Source organism: Doryrhamphus excisus, linkage group LG11 (genome assembly GCF_037039965.1).
Source record: "Doryrhamphus excisus strain RoL-2023G ecotype Guam linkage group LG11, RoL_Dexc_Guam_v1.1, whole genome shotgun sequence".
NCBI lineage: Eukaryota > Metazoa > Chordata > Actinopteri > Syngnathiformes > Syngnathidae > Doryrhamphus > Doryrhamphus excisus.
This window is the reverse complement of record NC_136367.1, coordinates 15,774,655-15,796,828: the sequence shown is the minus strand read 5'-3', so window position 1 is coordinate 15,796,828 and position 22,174 is coordinate 15,774,655. Positions and strand designations below refer to the sequence as shown.

Below are 22,174 nucleotides of genomic sequence, written 5' to 3'. Positions count from 1 at the left end.
AGAGGCAGGCAGAACTAAAGGGCAGCATTATGAAAGAGTGGGTGAATACATTTATAATAGAGTGTAATAGAAGTCGCAGCTCTCCTACAGTCGCCTTTGCAGATCGTTCAGACGTTGCTCCAAGAAGACATTGGAAGCTCCAAAGACAAAGCAGCTAAGCCACCAGGGGGGGAAAAAAGACAAAACATTAATATCCAGGTGATGAATGAAATTCAAAAGGGACAAGGCTTCCACTTCCACACATTATCTGAAACTATAGTGGCACTAGTCATTACTAAATAGACCTCTTGGAGAACCAGTTGGATGGTTATATGTAACCAGTTATTTAATTAGTTAACTGCAATCAATAAAGACTGTTGGGAAAATAAACTATGATCAGAAGCGTTTAGGTAAGACTCAGGGAGAGAGGAGATTGCTGTTCATGCTAACCAGCCCACACAATGAGGCTAGGTGGCTAAGCTAAGTGAAGCTGATTTTAGCAACACTTACCAGTTCCGCTCAATATATAATACATGAAATGCTCCTAGGTCGTGCTCCCAGTCACGGCAGTGGTAGTTGGTGCCTATAACGTATTTAGATGCAGCAGTGTTAAAACATATTGTTGCTTTGAAATAAATTTGCAAGCCTGCCTGGGCAGCAAGTGTTTCCCTATGTGTGTTTGGTGAGTGGCTTCCTGTTAGCTATTTATTGGTTATTGTGTGTCATGTGATAAAGGGGTGAAATCCTGATTGGGTGCACAGAATCACATGAGTCGAACCACATGATTCAAATCACCTGTTGCTGAGTGTTGGTATATTAAAACATTTTATTTATACTTCATATATATATATATATATATATGCACTTATAATTATATGAAAAGGTACTATTAAATAAAAATATATAAATAAATTATATTGCCAATTTCACTTGGGTTTCATATACAATTATCATCATGTGGGGCCTTAGATCTGGTCCACCCGTGGGTCTTTTGTGCATACAGTATTTGGGACAATGATGACTGCATTGTAATAACTTCTATTACATATTTCACATATACGTATTGAACAGATATTGGCTCAGTGGCACTCCGGGTTCCTCCAACATTCCAAAAACATGCGACTCCAAATTGTCCATAGGTATGAATGTGAGTGTGAATGGTTGTTTGTCTATATGTGCCCTGTGATTGGCTGGCCACCAGTCCAGCGTGCACCCTGCCTCGCGCCCGAAGACAGCTGGGATAGGCTCCAGCACCCCAAGGATAAGGAGTAGAAAATGAATGAAAAACAGCAACCCTAGTGAGGATAAGCGGCATAGAAAATGGATGGATGAACACACAGGCTTGCTAGCTTGACATTAAAGTTCCCATTCGATTTTGAATCGCATTTGCAATAAAATTCAGGGTTGTAATTAGTAGATTTACATCCAGTTCCAAATCCTTCCACTTCTCTCTTCAATTGCCATTGTTCACTGATGATACGAGCCAGGTTTAGCCATGAATATTCCTCACACACTTATTAAATTAATTTCAATTTCATTTTCAACAGCACAATACTAGTTCAAGAACTGTCAAACACAATGTGAACTCATGATAAAAAAATTAGCCATGTGCTGAAAAAAGCTCATAGAATACAGAATAGATAAATATTTAAAAATATATATATAATATATAAAAATTACAATATATAAAACATATAATAATATATAAAAATTATAATATATAAAATATATAATAATATATAAAAATTATAATGTACAAAAATATTTATATATTATTTATATATTCACCAATTATTTTAGTCAGTGCAAGGCTGCAGCTCAATTCTTACATCGCCAACCCCCCCGTTTGTCCCATAATATTCCACATTTCCCCTTCTATTTGGTCCGATGGTTTTAAAGGTCGGGATTTCTCCTCGTAAATATCACCAGGAAATAGCTATTTAATTAGCTTAAAGGTAGCTAGCAGCAGATTAATGGGAAGTAATAGTTTGTCCAAGGAGCTGATGTCCCATTCAGTGCATTTAAGTCGCCGTAATCCCTCAGAAAAGTGGCCTATTTCTGCTGCAAATGTGTGTGCGGTGTGTGTGTGTGTTTTGAACAGAATGTGTGCACGTGTCCAAATCTGAGAGCGGCAGCAGTAGGCGTAAGCGGCAGACTTGCAAATAACACAACTATACTTGTTGTATGCATTTAGTGCTATTGGTCTGCTTCTTTAGAAGCGCCTTGAGCAGCTCTTAGGTAATGTGGACTTTATTTATCAGTGACTAAAAGAAAGAGAACATGGTGAATGCGCTTTTCCACCTTGATGGACGCAACATCAGGAGCAACTGGGGGGTCAGCATTTTGGCCAAGGATACTTCGACGTGGTCACGGTAGGACGAAGGATCGAATCGACCACCTGAGCCATGCCGCCTCTGACAGAACATGAAATATCACAATGGACATTTGTAACCTCCATGTTGGAGCTCATGTTAAAGTAACAAAATGACTGCAAAAAAACTCCATCAATCCTTCCATTTTCTTGTCCTGGGTCAAGGTAGGGGGCGGACAGATGACTTGGACTGGTTGCTAGGCGAGTTAATCACAGGGTGACAGTTAATGGGACATTAATCAAACCATGCCAGCTGCACTTAACTTAAAATAGTGCCATCGAGATTATTATTCATTTTCTACAGCTTATCCTCGCAAGAGTTGCAAGGGGTGCTGGAGCCTATCCCAGCTGTCTTCGGGCGAGAGGCGTGGTACACCCTGGACGGGTCACTAGCCAATCACAGGGCACATATAATCAAACAACCATTCACACTCACATTCATACCTATGGACAATTTGGAGTCACCAATTAACCTAGCATGTTTTTGGAATGTGGGAGGAAACCGAAAAACCGGGATAATATGCAAACTCTACAAAGAGATGGCCAACGGTGGAATCAAACTCGGGTCTCCAAGATGTGAGGCCTGTGTGCTAACCACTTGAACACCGTGCAGCCCAAGTTAAAAATATTAATTAATTTGTTCATTTTCTACCACATTTCCTCACAAGGGTCGCGGGAGGTGCTGGAGCCTATCCCAGCAGTCTTCAGGCGAGAGGGGGGGTACACAATTTGGAGTCACCAATTAACTTAGCATGTTTTTGGAATGTGGGAGGAAACCGGAAAACCCACGCATGCACGGGGAGAACATGCAAACTCTACATAGAGATGGCCAACGGTGGAATCAAACTCGGGTCTCCTAGCTGTGAGGCCAGTGCACTAACCACTCAACACCGTGCAGAGTTAAAAAAAAATGTAAAAAATATTATACTTCATTCATTCATTTTCTACTGCTTTTCCTCACGAGGGTCACGGGGGATGCTGGAGCCTATCCCAGCAGTCTTCGGGCGAGAGGCGGGGTACACCCTGGACTGGTCAGTTAAAAATATATTTAACAAAAATGTATGGAAACATTCTCTGAATAAAAAAAAATACAGAAACTGTTGGAAGTTCTACACAAATAAACCAAATAACCAACAACCTGAGACTGATGAACAAAAACTGTTTGGTGGTGATATTTATATTTAAAAACAGTAAGACCCTTACAAATGTGTGTGTGTGTGAGCACGAGAGAGAGAGAGAGAGAGTCCCTAAAGATAACAAGTGGCATCTCTCGCCCTGCTTCCCAGAGAGGCTGTCTCTAAGCTGTGCTAATCGATTGGCGAAGGAGGAAAAAGGGCGAGCTTTAATGTGTTGCATGTGAAGGATTTACTGGAGAGCAGAGCCTCGGAATCAATGGACTAGAAAATGCATCATTAGGACAGTGTCAAACACACACACGCACACACACTCTCACACTCTACCACCACCCTAAACCCCTTTCTCTCTCCCCCCCGCCCGACCGCCCGCCCGCCCTTCTCCTTCGGTCAGAACAGAAAACACACCAACTGGACATAGATTAGAGTAGATGAGAAGTTTCATCTTTAATGTGGAAAAAGTCCGACAGCACAAAGCTCTGGAAGACAAAGACTCTCCTACACATACGGTACACACACAAAAGCACCCTTGGTACGTGTGTGTGTGTGTGTGTGTGTGTGTGTCCCAAATATCCAGTGGGACAAATTGCCATATCTTACCTCAGCCATTTTGTCATGAAATGTCTGAGTGACCCATTTTTAGCTTTCTACAGTATAATATGAATAATTAAAGGCAGAATGACTTCTAAGGTGAACTCCTAACCTTGATGTACCTGGCCTCTGCTGAATAGTTAAACAATTGTACACCACATCGTGAATGGAGATTTGCGGGCTTTTATCGTTTTCCTGCCAAACTCATTAAAGCTGTTTAGTTCCCACTGGAACGTTTTACTGATCACATCTGTTTTTGCCTTCTCAGAAATAAATCATCATCCTATTTGGATATGACTTCGCCAATAGGCTGTTGGGGAGAGTAATATACCTAAATAACACATACAGTATGGTAGAAACCACGGTAATTTAATGGTATTGCGGCTGGAACTAATGGATTTCAGGAGCCACTTTTATTGCAAATGTTGATCCGAAATGCTGTGCAGCTTTTGAATGAGTTATAAACCCGACCAATCAAAACCTTTACAGTCCGTGAGAAGGTGCATGATACCTCCGGTGTAGGTTACGCTTGTGCCGGGACAGAGGAGCATAATCCAGATTTCAAAGACTGATCTTGAAACTGCAGCTAGGAGACCAGGGTTCAATTCCACCCTCGGACATCTCTGTGTGGAGTTTGCATGTTTTCCTCGTGCATGCGTGGGTTTTCTCCGGGTACTCTGGTTTTTGGCGACTCCAAATTGTCCATAGGTATGAATGTGAGTGTGAATGGTTGTTTGTCTATATGTGCCCTGTGATTGGCTGGCCACCAGTCCAGGGTATACCCCGCCTCTCACCTAAAAGACAGCTGGGATAGGCTCCAGCACCCCCCGCGACCCTCGTGAGGATAAGCGGTAGAAGATGAATGAATGAATGAATAAGGCATGTGCTCATGTGTGTTGCTATAATATATGTGCTACCGAGGGGAACAGGGACAAGAAGTGATGTCAAGAGTTCAGAATTGAGTTTCATTTTGCTGTGTTTTTATGAGGGATGCAATGACTCAAACCTGTGTTGCTATGTATGTGCTACCCAGGGGAACAGGGACAGGAAGTGACGTATATATATATGTGTCCTGTGATTGGCCGGCGACCAGTCCAGGGTGTACCCCGCCTCTCTCTCAGCCGAAGACAGCAGGGATAGGCTCCAGCCTGCCTGCGACCCTAGTGAGGATAAGCGGTAAAGAAAACGGATGAATGGAGTTCAATGGAGTTGTGTGTTTTTCTGAATGTGCCTTATTCCAAGCCTTGTATTTTTCAATGAATGGCCTTAATCGTCCCATTGAAGAAGCTGTGTACTAAACAGATGACTCAGCTGCCACCTGGACTTTGACACCTTCTGTCGTGCCATATTTCTACCCCTCTATGGACTGAATGTGCCAAAATGGAGTAAAATAGTAAAGAACTTTACTTTAGGTTCAGCGAGGAATCTGAGCATTTTTTATTTTATACTTTGTATGTTCTTTTAAAGTCAAGTGGTTAGCGCGCAGACCTCACAGCTAGGAGACCAGGGTTCAATTCCACCCTCGGCCATCTCTGTGTGGAGGAGTTTGCATGTTCTCCCTGTGCATGCGTGGGTTTTCTCCGGGTACTCCGGTTTCCTCCCACATTCCAAAAACATGCTAGGTTAATTGGAGACTCCAAATTGTCCATAGGTATGAATGTGAGTGTGAATGGTTGTTTGTCTATATGTGCCCTGTGATTGGCTGGCGACCAGTCCAAGCCAGCTGGGATAGGCTCCAGCACCCCCGCGACCCTCGTGAGGATAAGCAGTAGAAAATGAATGAATGAATGAATAAAATAAACCAGTGAACCAAATGCAACATTGAAATGTAAAGTCCATATCCGACCCAATTAGAGATACAAAGATGGATGAACGGTATATGTCAGAAACACATATCAGAGGTCGGGTCCGTTATTCCAAAGTCTATCCGCGGAGAATGTGCGTCCCAGAGAACGCGTTGCGGGAGAGCTCCCATGTCTTGTCCCCTGGGTAAAACACTTACAGGATAAACACTCCCATTAATATTCTCCTGTGCACCTCTCCACTCGCTTCGCCCCTCTTCTCCTTCCCTTTCCCTGTCCTATTATCCTGCCTCGGCGGACATCCCGTCCTGTCCCGTCCCGTCCGCCTTGCCAACCTGCAAGATGGAGATGAGAGGACGATGCAAACGCGGGAGGGGGAACATGAATCATTACACTTCCTGTTGTTGCATGCCGTCCGTGGGAGGAAGAGAGACGATGCCCTGGGGGCCCCGATTGATTCCGGAGATTTAATTGGGTTTATTAGCCAAGATGTTGGGCCCCGCAAGGAGGGCTCCCAGAGGCCGCCGCCTCCCTCCCGTTCTCCCTCACCCATTCCCTCTCTTCTGAAGGAGAAATCCTGCGTAATTGTTTTCCCTCCATCTTCTGTGTCATTGTCAGATGGGTCCTGCGGGATTATTAGCAACCCCAGGTCCCTCAATAATTCATCCAGAGCTATTTATACACAGATGGAGAGTCCTCTAAAGTCTCCCCCAGTGAGCTTATCTGACGCTGAGACAGACAGAGGGAGAGAGAGCGAGCGATGGAAGGAAACAGGGCTACAAAGGGAATGCAGGCGAGAGATAGACAGAGAGAAAATGGGAGTGACACACAAAGACAGTAAGAAGGATGGAGAGAGGCAATCACAAAAAGAAATGCAAAGAGGAGCAAAGCGAGTGTGACAGTGAATAAAAGAGCGAGCTCCAGCAACAGCAGCAAACGTTTTAGGTAAGACACAATGACAATGTTTGTGGGGTTTCAAGGAGAAACTCTGCCTTGCCAAAGCGAACAAAAGCACCATCCCGGGAATAGCATACCCGCACAGAACACTTTAATGGATTTTAATCTTCTCCCCTCCGTTTTCCCCATTTAACACAATTAGGATGTTTGCAAAGCTAACATGGACCACTAGTCACTCGCCATATAGGAAGGACACATGAAAGACACTTAGGGATTTCCATGCACGGAGTAAACATGTTTATCCGTCCTCTACAACGTGTCAATGACTTAAACCAACAAACCATCAGCCGGTCATTTCTTAAATCACATAATAATATGCCAACACGCTATTAGCAGGTTAGCTTATTAACATTTGTGCATTAAATAGCCTCTAATCTCAAACAGCAGAGCTAGCGCAAGCCTTCAAGATAGCTCAAATGTCCAGACGGTATTTTGTGGACTCAATTATTTCACCTCTGTGTGCACAAAGTTGATTTTTAAATCCGCTTTCGTGCAAATCAAATATATCCACAGTCTGACAGGCACAGAGCTATGACATCATGTGATCAGAAGAAAACAGTTGCTATAACATATACTGTATATTGCTTTTAATTATACATTAGCGTCGGCAGTAACCACTAGAATTTACTATTCAGATGCTGGTGCAAACAAAACTGTTTGCCAGAGATGATGATGCTGAGGTTCTCATTGGGAGTGGCCAAGATGGATAGGATCAGGATCAGGTACATCAGAGGGACATTACATGTTAGAGACCTTGGAGATAAAGTCAGTTATCGGCCAGACTGAGATGGTTGGGACATGTCCAGAGGAGAGATAGTGAATATATTGGTAGAAGGATGCTGCGTTTAGAGCTGCCAGATAGAATGCTGAGGTTCTCATTGGGAGTGACCAGGATGGATAGGATCAGGATCAGATACATCAGAGGGACATTACATATTAGAGGCCTTGGAGATAAAGTCAGAGAGGCCAGACTGAGATGGTTGGGACATGTCCAGAGGAGAGATAGTGAATATATTGGTAGAAGGATGCTGCGTTTAGAGCTGCCAGATAGAATGCTGAGGTTCTCATTGGGAGTGACCAAGATGGATAGGATCAGGAAGAAGTACATCAGAGGGACATTACATGTCCAGAGGAGAGATAGTGAATATATTGGTAGAAGGATGCTGTGTTTAGAGCTGCCAGATAGAATTCTGAGGTTCTCATTGGGAGTGACCAGGATGGATAGGATCATGAAGGAGGAAATGAGGGTAGCTGATGTGAGAGAGACAGATGCAGAAGACAGGGATGGATGGAGGAAATTGACCCCTGAAGGGAAAAGCCCAAAGAGACAGAAGAAAACGCTGGTGCAAATATTTATTATAACATAGACATGTTATAATAGCAGGGGTGCCAGCAGGGGTGTCCAGAGTGCGGCCCGGGGGCCTATGTAGAACACATTGTAGGAATAAAATGTCACAAAAAAACATCAGAAATGGTAGAAATTGAGCAAAAAGGTAACAAATAAGCTGAAATATGGATGCTAATAATAAACCAAAGCATTATCTTTAAATGTATTATATACTGTATATATGACTACCTAAAAATATCAAAGTCATTTTGTGACCCTCGGTGACAGAAATTTGGACACCGCTGCTCTAAAGGTTACTTGAACGTTGCCATCTCCCTTTATTTTTATGAGTGCAGCAGTTGGAGAAGAGTGTTTTTTATTTATTGGTGCATTTGATTTGTTAGTTGATGGTCTTTTTGAACAGTGGTGGGAGTAATATTTTGAAAAATCACACCGGAGGACATTTTTTTTTCACCTTTGGCTTTTTTCTTTCATCATTTTTGTTGCATGGCTTGATGAGAGAGTGTGTCTACATGGTATTGATGAATAAGCTGTAACGGGGGCTATTCTCTTTTCTTCACACACACACACACACACACACAGGGTTGCTCCAGGGGAAGCAAAATTTATCAAATAATGGATGCTCACAGAGTGATGTGAGCATGTACACGCACACACAGGCACACACACTCCTTGGTCTCTATCTATAAACTCCATGAAATCATTCCACAGCAAGTGAAGCGCTGGAAGTGTATGACCAGGATTCCCATCTCCTGTTCTGTGATTAAAGAACCAGCCTAATAGGCTCTGTCTCGTTGGGAACCTGCGTGGAGGAAAAGGCAGAGATCTCAGAAGCCATTAAATTGCAAATCTCCAATAATTTGCTGAAGGCTTTCTGTCCAGATCATTCCCTGGCTGATTTGTGCATCGCAGAAGCACTCTGAATGGCTGAGCACTAACCCAGCTGAGCCCACCCACTAGCCAGCCAAGTTAGCCCACCAGAGGGAGAATGCAAGGCCTTGTTTATTTTCATATAAACCTGCAGAGTGGAATTTCTGGCCGTTTCCCTTTCAGCTGGGGCGCAATACGAGCAAAATGAGTGCTTGGGTGCAAAAAACACTCAACAACTCAAAAGATAGCTGAATTAGGACTGGGGAGTCTGTGTATCTTGACCGTTATTTTGTATTATCCAAAAATAAAATAGAAAATAATAAATAAAACATAAATTAAAAAAAAAAAGAAAATTAAAAAATAAATTAACTAATTAATAAAAATAAATTTAAAAATAAAGCCAATAAAAATAAATTTAAAAACCTTAAACTATATTAGGAAAGCAGGAAGTGAACAAATGTAACAGTCTTTGTCACTACTGAAATAAATGAATTTATCCAAGTTATTACAGTTTATTATATATATGTAACAAATATATCATATAGTCATATCACCTCATACTTTGGTCGTGACAAAAATAAAATAAAAACTTAAACTAAAATAGGAAAGCAGGACAAAAAAACGTAAACTATATTAGGAAAGCAGGAAGTGAACAAATGTAACAGTTACTGATTGTAAAAGTGCCAGATGGAGGGGTAGGATTTAATAAGCTTTGCTTCTTCCTACTCCTTTTGGACATGTAGAACTGGGAACTGATTATGTGATGCATTCAATTGTAATCTGATGCATGTTCAAATGAAATAAAACCATTACCATTACCGTTATCAGCATCAAATAAGCTCTGCCATGAACACACACACACACACACACAATTAAAGGGGAACTAAAACAGAAGGTCTTTTTGATAGACCTGAACGGTTATTTGTACTTGAATAAAAGCAGAAAAGCTTTGCAGAAAGACAATGTCAAATCAAATATATCCATAAAAGAAACCTGCAAGGTATTTCTGCTCTGTTATCCATTCCCATTGATACTAAACCAAAAGAGCGTACAAAAAGCGACCAAAGTTGCGTTGCATTAATGAGTTGTGTAAGATCCTGCTAATATGGAGGGCACTCTTTGCTCCTGGGGTGGCTGAGAGCAGCGGGGGTCTAATTCAGCTCCCTTCCAAGGAAGGTCATTCTCCTTTCTTTGGCCCATGATGGCCAGAGAGTAGAGCACTTAAAACTCCTGCCTATAAATTACAGCAGAGGGCGGAGGGGTCAGAGCCTGGCATGGAAGTGGGCCAGAAGCTATCAATCAGCTGGGGCCAGCGAGGGCCACATCTGTCTCTGGGACTCCCTCAATCTCTCTATATCTTCCTAGCGTTTGCTTGCCTCTTCTCTTCTCTTCTCTTCAGAAGCCATTTCCTCCTCCCGTCCTCGCAGTGTGTCTGTCATTGTACGCCGTCTGCGGTTTGGGATGCACCTCTTTTCACAATATCCTCACCGGCTCTTTGAGACTGTCTGCTTTTTTTTTTTTTTTTTTTGATATTCTGTCTTTGTGTGCACCCCCCGTCACCCTATCTCTCTTCCATGGATCTCCCTCACCTCTTTTCACGCATTCTCTTACATCACCCTGTTTCAACATCTCCCTTCGTCTCGAGCACTGTGTCGTTTTACGCGCTCTTGCACCATCTCCCTCTGCAGCGATATGTTTTGGTCTATCTGCTCTCCAACCAGCATAATAGGATAAAGCATTGATGTGCCTCCTCTGAACGGTGATGCCGAGAGATAGCTCCAATGGTAATGTCTGATCTGCAAAATGTAAAAAATGGTAGAAACCAATAGAAGATTTAAAATACATATCCAAAGCTGATTCCTGATGTCACTCAGCTATCTGCCAAATATCACATATTTCTACGGAAAAAAAAAAAAAAACATTTACAGTCGGCCTAAAAAGGAAAGCATTAGAAAGCTGTTCTGAGTTGCTAACGTCAGATGTTCTTGCATTTGCGAAGGAGAAGTCATATTTTAAACGAAGGTTGCTGACTCTGGGAGTGAAAAGCTGCAACGTGTTCTTACTTGCAGTGATAGCACAGGCTATAATAAGTCAACGACTAGATTTCGTTGAGGAACTATAGCTACATTATTGTGTAGCTCAGGGGTGGGCAAATATTTTGACTCGTATTGAGGGTCGCATTGAGTTAAAAAAAAAAATTGTCCCCGGGGGGCCAGAACAAATATTTAACACGCATACACTATTTTATGCTTACTAATGCTAATACTCTATGCTAATGCTCTTACTAAATAAGACATACGACTTGCAAGTTATGTTGCCAGTTTGGATGTTAAAAGTTGAAATACTTAGAAAGCAACTGGTGGACCGGATTCAGACACTTGGTGGGCTGCATGTGGCCCCCGGGCCGTAGTTTGCCCACCACTGGTGTAGCTGGACCTAACTCGACGAACAGTAGGGCCGTGCCCATCCATCCATTTTCTATACCGCTTATCCTCACTAGGGTCGTGGACATGATGGAGCCTATCCCAGCTGTCTTCTGGCAATTTCCCAGAACAAAGCCTACTTTCTGATTAATTAACTTGCTTGGATGCTATGTTTTGGTTAGCAACATATTCAAATCGACTCAACAATGAACTCAGTACCATCAGTATATGATAAACTCCATCTATGAATTTAGTACCATTTTTTTCTTGGGGGAAAAATTATTTATTTCCTTGAAAATACTTTATTTTCTACAATGTAATTCCTGTAATTATGCCAAGGTTTAGATATTTTGAAAAAAAAAGAGTCCTTATATTAAAAGTGGAGTCAGTATGTTTAAAAAAAGTCATCTTTTTTATAGTGTGTTGCTTTTTAATAACAACAATAACAATGTTTCTTGTGGCTTTTATTGCCGGTTTCATTACATTTACCAGCCAAATCCTGGGAAACTTCTGCCTGACTTAGTATTCCTCTTCCATTTTCCAAATCACATTTTCCAAATGCTTTGAATAATTGAGCGGGATCTTTGGGAAGCCCTAACCCTCATCCCTACCTTCCTTTTACAAGTCAACGTGGTACATTTTTAATTGGAAACATGAAATAAGCATGAAGAGAGATGGTAGGAAAAGTCGACTGAATCAGTGAGGTTTAGAGGAATGGCGGACACGCGTTCGTCGAGAGGGGGGTTGAATACGCGTGTGGACTGACAGGTTGCACATGCACGAAGGTCTCTGACACGCATTCTGTCTGTGACAAAGTGTACAAGATTCACGTAATCCCTGATTTAGAGTATCCCCGGCTGACAGACCCAGATATGCCACTTTGAGTTACGTTTGACCATTTTGGGAAGAATAAACATCAACTCAGCATTCTTGAAATGATAAAAACATGTTTGAATAAACCCGAGTCGAATAAAAGTCAGGTTTCAAATGAAAACCGTGTAAAGGACAGATATCGGAATAGAGACAGACATAAATGGGAATACATTATGTGCGCTTCAAAACAAATAAATGACATCGGGGCAGAGAGTGCAACTTGAATTATTACGGACTGGACGTGAATTAATGACCCACTGTCACTGTTAGCAGTGACAAAATTAAGGTCTATTTTTCATATTGCTGCTGTGTCATGCTGCTATTTCCTCATGCAAAAGCTTCTGCAGTGCAGGACTGCAGCAAGCCTTAAATTCATGTGCATAGTGAGGGCTCCATTCCCTTTTGCACGTTAAATATTAATATTACTATAGTATTAAGCATAGACAGATACAATTGAGCATTCCTTTTTACAGGGAAGGCCTGTATTCTCTGTGGTATAATCACGCATATATTCTGAGCGTATGCATATAAAAAAGGATGAACATACATGATAAATGTCAAGGGGAAAGCTATATTACTATAAACGTGCCGCACACACACAAATACTGGGGACAGATTGTATAACATTTCCTCTTATAAAACCTCGTGAATGTATAGTGCTAGATAAAAGAAGGCGGCTCCTCTAATCCAAAGGGCAAAACAGCCGTTTTAGAGTCTGAAAAAAAGAATATCTAACTATCCCATATACAGAAAATGAGACAACAGTAGCAGGAATGGAACAAGTGAAGAACTATCTACAGCAGGGGTCTCAAACTCAATTTACTTGGGGGTCACTGGAGCTTGGGTCTGGGTGAGACTGGGCCGCATCAGGTTTTCCCCCCAAAAACAAAAAAAACGCATTTATTAAAAAGAAAAAAATTAAAAAAACTTCGCTTTGGTTCCAATTTTCTACAAGAAAAGCTCTGATAAAACATTCCACTGTTCTCAAATATCTTAATTTTTATTTTTCTACACAAAATAAGTAAAAAAAAAAATAAATAAACAAATTAAGAATAAAGAAAATCAATCACTCAGTAATAAATAAATAAATATAATAATAATAATAAAACAGCAAATAATAAAAACTTAAGAAACCACATATAGTTGGTGGGTAGACAAATTATTTTTTTCAGATTACAACTAACAAAGCATTATTAGAGCCCTGTAGACATGACAAAACACGACTATAGTCACATTTATACTCTTTTTATTTACAACATATTGCGCAACTGCAGGGTCTTGAGACACATGCTAACTCGCAAACTAGAGAGCTAGCGACCTAAACGGTAGCCTTCAAGTTATTTCCTTTAAACTTAAATAGCCCAAAACTTACCACTTCCACACGAATAGGGAGGATAACTATTAACAGTTATTTAACCTTTAACATGAACATTAATCAAACGTAATAATTTTTTCTGGGTACATGATACCATACAGCATCCATATCAAACTTGCGCGGGCCGCACTAACATTAAACTTTCATATCAAGGCGGGGGGGCCTCAAACTAGTGTCCTGCGGGCCATATTTGAGACCCCTGATCTACAGCCAATCCAGTGAAGCCTCTATTTAGTTGTCTTTATATGTCATCATCTAAAATACTTAAAATACAGTGCAGGTTTCAACCGCAATACGGACTTAATGAATGCAATCACACAAAGAACAAAGGTACAGTTCAAAAGCAACTTGTAAGACTTTCCTACATTTCAGAAGTATTGCACACCCCGTTTCAAAAACCGGCCACTAGTGCAGCAGAAGATAGGAGTGGAAGTAGTATTAAGAAAAAAAAAATCAATATACCCAAGGTGTCAAATTTTTAGAAGTTAAAAACAAAGCAAAGATAATATATGTGATGCAAGAGCCTGGGAACAGAATATTTAGATCTCCAAGGAGTGTAATTCTGTGGAATTTTTTTTTTTTTTTGACTGAAAGAAATGTCCATCCATGCAATGGATGCAGCAATCGGAAAGCAAGACCTGAAACCATATGGGAAACTAAAGGCCAAATGTTGATGAAACACGGATTTCATTTTAAACTCAGCTCTGGGCTATTGGTTGAGCGGTTTTAGGTGAGCATAAAAACAGCATACCATTTGCACAGTGGGCTATATAAAACTAATAAACTCCTCGAAAAAAAAAAAAAAGGATCTACCTATCTATCTATCTATCTATCAGCATCTGCTCTTCTCCACAGGTCAGAGCCGCCGTCCACTGAGAGCTTCGCCTTGCCAAGTAGAGCCATTAAGTACGCACTAATGCACAAGTATACACTCGGACACTGCGTGATCTCTGAACTATTAACATTAAATGTTTTCTGCGGGTAAATTAAGTGGCTTCCGAGGATAATGTAATTCTGAAATTCCGTCTTCAGCAGCACTTTAAAAAGCATCAACATGTGGCCACTTGGTCTCCATACCACGTTCCCATCGAGTGGTACAGATAGAGTTTTTGTGTGTAGTGGGTTGATATGAGCTATATGAGATATCGATACGGTGCTGATGATGATTAGGCATGGAGGTCCATGTTTTTGGAATGGGGGAGGAAACCGGAGTGCAAGGAGAAAACCCACGTATGTACGAGGAGAACATGCAAACTCCACACAGAGATGGCCGAGGGTGGAATTGAACTCGGGTTCACTCGGCTGTGCAGCCTTTACATCGCGGGGGTGCTGGAGCCTATCCCAGCTGTCTTTGGGCGAAAGGCGGGGTACACCCTGGACTGGTGGCCAACCAATCACAGGGCACATATAGACAAACAACCATTCACACTCACATTCATACCTATGGACAAGTTGGAGTGAGAAATTCCAATGTTTTTGGAATGCGGGAGGAAATTGGAGTACCCGGAGAAAACCCACGCATGCACGGGGAGAACATGCAAACTCCACACAGAGATGGCTGAGGGTGGAATTGAACCCTAGTCTCCTAGCTGTGAGGTCTGCGCGCTAACCACTAGACCGCCGTAATTTAATTTTCCAGTTTTTTTTTTTTTTTTACTAAATAAGACATGCAACTTGCAAGTCATGTTGCCAGTTTGGATGTTCAAAGTTCCGTTAGGAAATACTTACAAAACAACTGGCGGGCCGGATTCAAACGCTTGGTGGGCCGCATGTCTTCCATTTTCCAAATCACATTTTCCATAATTGAGCGAGATCTTTGGGAAGCGCTAACCCTCATCCTTACCTTCCTTTTACAAGTCAACGTGGTACATTTTTACGTAGTTTTCACCCCTTGAACTACATCCTTACACTTATGTTCCGTACCACGTGAACTAGTTGGTAACCCAGTGGAATGGCGCTATTATGCGATTAATCTATTTTGGTAACGTTTATGTACTGAATGGTGCCAAAATGTACTCTGTACAGTAAACATGTCACTCTTAGAACCGTTCAGATCAATTTTCGCTAGTTGATCCACTTCCTTTCACAATTGCACGGGCAAATTTTGCACATTTTCATGGAAAAGTCGCTTCTGTGTGAGAGGTGTTATTTTGATCGCAGTACTGAGGCAGTATTACGCAGTATTATGGTCGTGTACTGAGGTTGTGCAACTGCTGAGTCCTCATCTAAGATCTGAGGATCTGAATAACAGTGCTGATACAGTTACAGTCAACTTGCATTAAGGCTAAGTGCGGCAGAGACTAACCAGATACCGTAATGATGCCTATATTACATCGTCCACACTACTTTTCTAGTTTTGCAGACACGGGGAACCAAACTTGCCGGGTGTTGACAGTTTGAAAAAAAATGAGAGTAGATGAGTAGACTCGGCCATCCCTGTGCAATGTCTCCCTCTGTCCATGTATACACTATGTAAAGGTCAGTGGTTTTAATGAGAGGAGCACTGAGGTCAGACGGGTAGGAGGGTCCCTCCTTCCTCCCTGACAGGCTTCATGGCTCCACTTCTGCTGTTAGCATGCTAATCCTCGCTTGAGCTCCTATGAGCACTGCCTCTTTTTCGATTCTTCTGCATTTTCTCATGCGTCTAACTACCTCCGTGCTCGGGCATCGGCCGGCCCCCGTCCGACGGTTCAATGCAACAACAATGTTCAACCGAGGCACTTCTCTTCCTTACAAATGAGAATATTTCCTGTTTTTTTTCATGGTGAGTGCAGGGTGGAATGGAATGGAATGGAATGGCTTTATTATCATTATACATTGTACAACGAGGGCGGCATGGCGGACTAGTGGTTAGTGCGCAGACCTCACAGCTAGGAGACCAGGGTTCAATTCCAACCTCGGCCATCTCTGTGTGGAGTTTGCATGTTCTCCCTGTGCTTGCGTGGGTTTTCTCCGGGTATTCCGGTTTCCTCCCACATTCCAAAAACATGCTAGGTTAATTGGCCACTCCAAATTGTCCATAGGTATGAATGTGAGTGTGAATGGTTGTTTGTCTATATGTGCCCTGTGATTGGCTGGCCACCAGTCCAGGGTGTACCCCGCCTCTCGCCCGAACACAGCTGGGATAGGCTCCAGCACCCTCCCGCGACCCTCGTGAGGGAAAGCGGTAGAAAATGAATGAATGAAGATGTACAACAAGATTGTAGAGCTTCTCCTGTCAGTGCAGTAGTCAAGTTAAAAAAAAGTATGCAAAAAGTAGAGTAAAAAAAAGACAATTTAACAAAATATATACAAGATATCCAAAATGTACACATAATATTACACAGGAGCAGATAAATATTTTGAGGTAGTAACAGAGGCAGTGATGGAAATATTGCACATTTGCATTACGCTTGTATGTCTGAGTTCAGGGTGGTGGCGCTGCTGGTCGAGTTTACTTTAGTGAGGAGAGACTGTCCCTCGGGACACATGTTGCAATTCTCCCCACAAAAACACCCGAAATCGATAGCGAGGCATCTTGATAGAAACTGGACACAATGTGGGGCCTGAGCGTGCATTGTAAGAGAAGCTGAGTGTAGTATTCTGGGAGGAGTCCATAATTACACACACACACACACACACATACACACACAGGCTGATCCCAAAGCAAATGCAATAGGAGACAGAAAAAGATCCCACAGAGAGGATGATGCAACTGGAGTGAAATTTTTCGGCCGGAACGCATGCTGCATTAACGTAGACCTGCAGGACAAAAAACACACACGCACAGTTTTTGTTCGAAGGCAAATTTGGTTTTATCCTCCTTTCTGCAGATGGTACTTCTCTAATGGTCGCCTGTAACATCTAATTGCCTGCAATAAAACCCAGCATGAGTCTTTCATGTTTTTGGCACCGTGACTTCCCGGTCTTACCAAACATGTTACAAACTATAATCAGTTTTTAGCTTTCTTTTCTGGCAAGAGAAGCTGTAATATGAAAATCAAGAGAAACAATTCACTTTATGACCAACATTCATGATGACAGCCATAAGCTGTCACTTATTATTACACTGTATGCCCATTTGATATTATGTCGAGTAAGGCGTTGGTTTTGCTGAGCTGTTCTAATCCGCCGCTTTGTTTTTCAACAATCATCTAGGTCAACATAAAGTTTATAGCCGACCTTATCCAAGTCATTTGGATAATCAGTCAACTATAAAAAATTAATTAGCTTACACGGAAAAACAAAGATGTCGAGCGGATAAAATGACAACATGCTTGGCTCACATTATCACGTCTCATCAGGTTTTTTAAGGGAGCCAACTGACTGGTGCTTTCAATTAGATCCGCACGTTCTCTTCTTGAATAGACGGAATGAGCTGAGTGTGTGCTAAGTGTGTATCTCAGCTCCGTTGTTCCTGGTAGCTGCAACAGCAACAGCAGCAGCAGCAGCGGCAGCAGCCGGTGACCATTATAAATGGCCTCTATTAGCATGGCTCAGTCGCAGAGGGGGGAGAAATAAAATCATTGAGAGAATAGAAGCCTGCACTGGTGTCCCAACGCCCGCTTCCAGGCTCTGCAGACCTCTGTCCCCCCGCATCCCTCCTCCCTGCTACCCCCTTCCACTCAAGCCTCTGTTCCAAGGGGACAGAATCCTAAAGACTAGATTACCAGTGATACATGGAGTCATTATGGGGAGGGTTATGGCAATAGTATCACAGGCACAGTTGACAATGGCTATAATAGGGGTCTCTTTCTTCAGAGGAAGCATTACCATAGGGAAGGCTGTTTCTTTGGGCTTGTTGATACTGTAGAACAGGATAAGCAACATTTATTACCTGCTGTAGCAGAAAAAAAAAAAAAAAAAAGCTCTGGATCAGTGAGCTGAAACCAAGCTTATTTCTTTGTGAAAGTGCTTCTTTGTTAAAGTTAAAAAGCCAACAGTATCCCAAAGTGAGGCACCACATTGTTAGTAATGACAGCCACTAAGTACAGTCCGTGTCTTTGTTTTTTTTTGTTTTTTTTTTAATAAAAGAGGCTGAACACAGTGGAAACCTGAGTCATTTATCTCCAGTTTGTGGCTCATGCTGAGATGTGCACTACAGGACCACAGTCATAAGGGAACACCGTGATGTAAGTAAGTGAAGACAAAGGGATGAGTAAGGAAAGCTAAACAATGAATGAATGAGGGTATAAAAGACAAAAACTAATTGGTGTGCTCTGGTGGGCAGCTACCTATATAGACTTTTCGGGGAGTTACCACAGTCTAATAGTTAATTTAAAAAAAATATTGACGGAACAGTAAATCTGTGCACAATAATGACAAAACATCCCTTCCAAAAAGTATCTACCGCCTCTGACTTTTCCTGAATTTGTTTCTCATCGGTGACATAGTACGCTCTCCCTTACTGCTAATTTGGAACACTTCATCTATAGAAGGTGGGTGTTTTTTTTTTTTTTTTACGTCTGTGCAGTGAGTCAGGGAGTAGCTAGTGCCTCCAGCTAGTTAAAATATGAGCACAGCGGGGACTCGCTAATGAAAGCGGGAAGCAGGGCCGTATATCGCAGTGAGGAGACAGTTCTAAGAATCAGCTGGTGAGCCATGCCTATAGTTCTGGGGGCCACTGGTGATAAACTGTCCAACAGGGGGTCTCTACTACTGCTGTGCTATTAATAAAATATCCCCTTTTTCCAACGCACTATTTCTGTGCTTATTCCGTGCTTATAAACCTCCCGGAATAATTTGTATAATGTGAAAATTTCCTACCATATATAAGACACAATGCTTACATGACAGTTTGAAAGGACGTTACAGTGGGTGATGTGTTATTCCTAATGTACTTAGCTCCCGTGGGAGATGTCCTGTAGGTACAGTGGATCAATTACTGACCTCTCATTAAATGGTGATTTGCCTTCCCTTGAGAGGAGAAAATAAACTACAAGAAGGATGTATACCACCATTCCTGTTGCACCTAAAGAAAGGCTGGCCATTAATATTACACCTTAAAGTCCATGTCCAACCAATGGGAGACATTTAATTTGATTATCTACACCATCTTAATGAATAAGCACTGTTTTGTTTATTTTTAATTCATGATTTCAATGCAGCATCAAGTTTTTGGAGATAAAAAGAGTGTAATTTTAGGACTGATTCAGTTATACACACATATACACACACATATACACACAGTGCTGCGGGCAATCAAACACAGCCTCCAGCTATTGCAACATGAAAGCGTGAGTTTAATGGAATGGATTTAGTGGAGTGAATGAAAGCACGTTTACAACTAGACTAGATGCTGCACACTACCCCCCCTCACCCATCCCACCCTCCCAAAAAAAAAAGGAGCACTACTCCTCCTATCAGGCTACACAAATCCATGCTGTCGTGACTCTCATTTCGTGACAGAGAATGGGATGTATTTGGTCATTATGTGGTAAATAAAGCAGTATTTTGGGTACTACAAATACAAATAGTAGAACAAGGTGACTGTTTTTTGCAAGATTGTTGTCTCCAAGGTGCTGTCAAAATATGTGACATGTGACATAAATGGAATCACCCACCTTTATGCATGCCCGTGAAGCGGTCCTTGAGCACAGTGAGCTCGTAGATCTTGCCAAACTCCTCGAAGAGAGGTCGCAGGTCCTTCTCGTCCAGGTTGCGGGGGATCTGCCCGATGAAGAGTTTGATGGCATCGTGGTCCTTCATGGGGATGGTAGCCGGGCAGCCCGCCGGGTTGTGGTTGTGGCTTAATCCGTTCACGAGCCCGTTGGTGCTGGCGGAGACCACACCGACACCGACACCGACACCGACGCCGACACCGTGCACCGCGGCGTCCACTTGGCCGTTGGTTAAAGTTGCCATCTTCGTTCGGACCGGCCAGCGACTTGAAACTGGGCGCAACAGCAGCAGATGGTGACGATAGTGTTGGTTGTAAGTCTTGGTCACAAAGTGTTTCCGAAAGCAAGCCGTGCCAGAGCTGATTGGGCTCTCGTCCTATCACAGCCAATATTTACATGGACGTGAAAACACATGTAGCGTGTGGCCAAGTCTCATATCATCAAGCCCGCGATGCCGTTTTTTTGGTCCCGATTGGAGGCTTTTGATTCCGTATGTTTTAAGTCCTACTCAATAAGTCGTTCATTGATATAATAAAAGAGAGGAAACAGAAGAAGGAGAGAGAAAGGGAGAGATAGAAGAGAGAGGGAGAGAAGGAAGAGAGAGACCAAAGCGTGTTGACTGCCTATTTACACCCACGTTCACTCGTCCCAGCGTCTTGGCACCCTTTTGTTTTTTGCATTTGAGTCGCTATGGTTGTCTTCTCCGTTTAAACGAGCAGGATCGGCTCAACCTCTGCCACGTCGGTGGGGAGGTTTCAGTAAAGAGGACTCGCTGGAAACTTGGCATATGTCAAACACAGCCTTTACTCTCCCCCTGCTTTTCTTATGCGAAGAGCGAATGGTACATTCCACAGAGGGGAGAGGGTCTATAAATAGAGAAATATAGAGAAGCGGCTCCTTTGTGCTCCTGCTCAACAACTGAAACCTATACACTTTCACACTGTGCTACATTCATTATAATATATCACATTATATTATCGTACGCAAAATAGATTACGTGATTGGTTCTCAAGAGGTTTCAAGGTCTTTACATCCCATTTCCGAGCCTTTTAGACGGATGTGTGCATCCTCCATGCGCCGGGATACTGGACAGTTCCGCGGTGCTGAAATTAAAAGCCATGTACAGAGGAGTGTTTTTTTTGTTGTTTAGTTATTCCTTCTGTCTTTGTTTGTCATTGCTGTAGTAAAACAGGAATATTTTGCTGTCTATGCCTTATGTGCTTATTCCAGGAGTCGTGGGCATTGGATCACTTGGCTCCCAGAAAGAGAAAGTCTGTGAGCACCGCCGAGTGGCGTTGAGAGGGGGCACATAGGGGTGGGTTAGAATAATGTGATGTACAGAAATTTAGGTTCATAATCATTGTTTTTAAGGTGTTCATCGTCCAGTCAACAGAATAGAAATACAAGTCAACATTAACAAAATGATTTGTGAGAGATTTTAATTTGAGTTTAATTAATTTTGCATGAAAGGAAATGACTAAAGGCAAATGTGTGGTGTTTACAGTATTGGCATTCAAGGTCAAACTCATGTGTAAATGCAGGCATAAAGAATAATATCTAAATTATCGCTACTTTTATTCCCTGATTGTAACAATACATCATGTCAGTGTATATTTATTATTGTGGTTATAGCTTACAATGGTATGCAATAATATATAAGATCATTTAAGAAACAGCTGTCAGCATGATGTGGTGTAGTTTTACATCACTGCAAAGTACACACACAATATGACCGTATGGTTAACTTAATCAAAACGCAATATTAATATGTTTGTAAAAACTTAGCTGTTGCTAATATTTAGTGTATATTTAATGTAGTTTATAACCCCCATCTCTGAGACATCATAGCTCAG

General features: G+C 42.1%; 1 protein-coding gene across 5 annotated transcripts in view; it reads right to left on the bottom strand.

The window, feature by feature from the left end:
* celf4 (CUGBP, Elav-like family member 4) overlaps positions 1–21,075 on the bottom strand; it is a 115,621-nt gene extending 94,546 nt beyond the window's left edge. For 3 of the 5 annotated variants that reach the window (XM_058070914.2, XM_058070921.2, XM_058070947.2), the window contains exon 1: positions 20,265–21,075. In XM_058070914.2, the coding sequence (XP_057926897.2) occupies positions 20,265–20,565 (301 nt within the window). In that variant the 5' untranslated portion in view covers positions 20,566–21,075. The remainder of the gene's footprint in view (positions 1–20,264) is intronic. The other 2 variants (XM_058070904.2, XM_058070930.2) reach the window with 1 other exon arrangement.
* Positions 21,076–22,174: the final 1,099 nt, after the last annotated feature.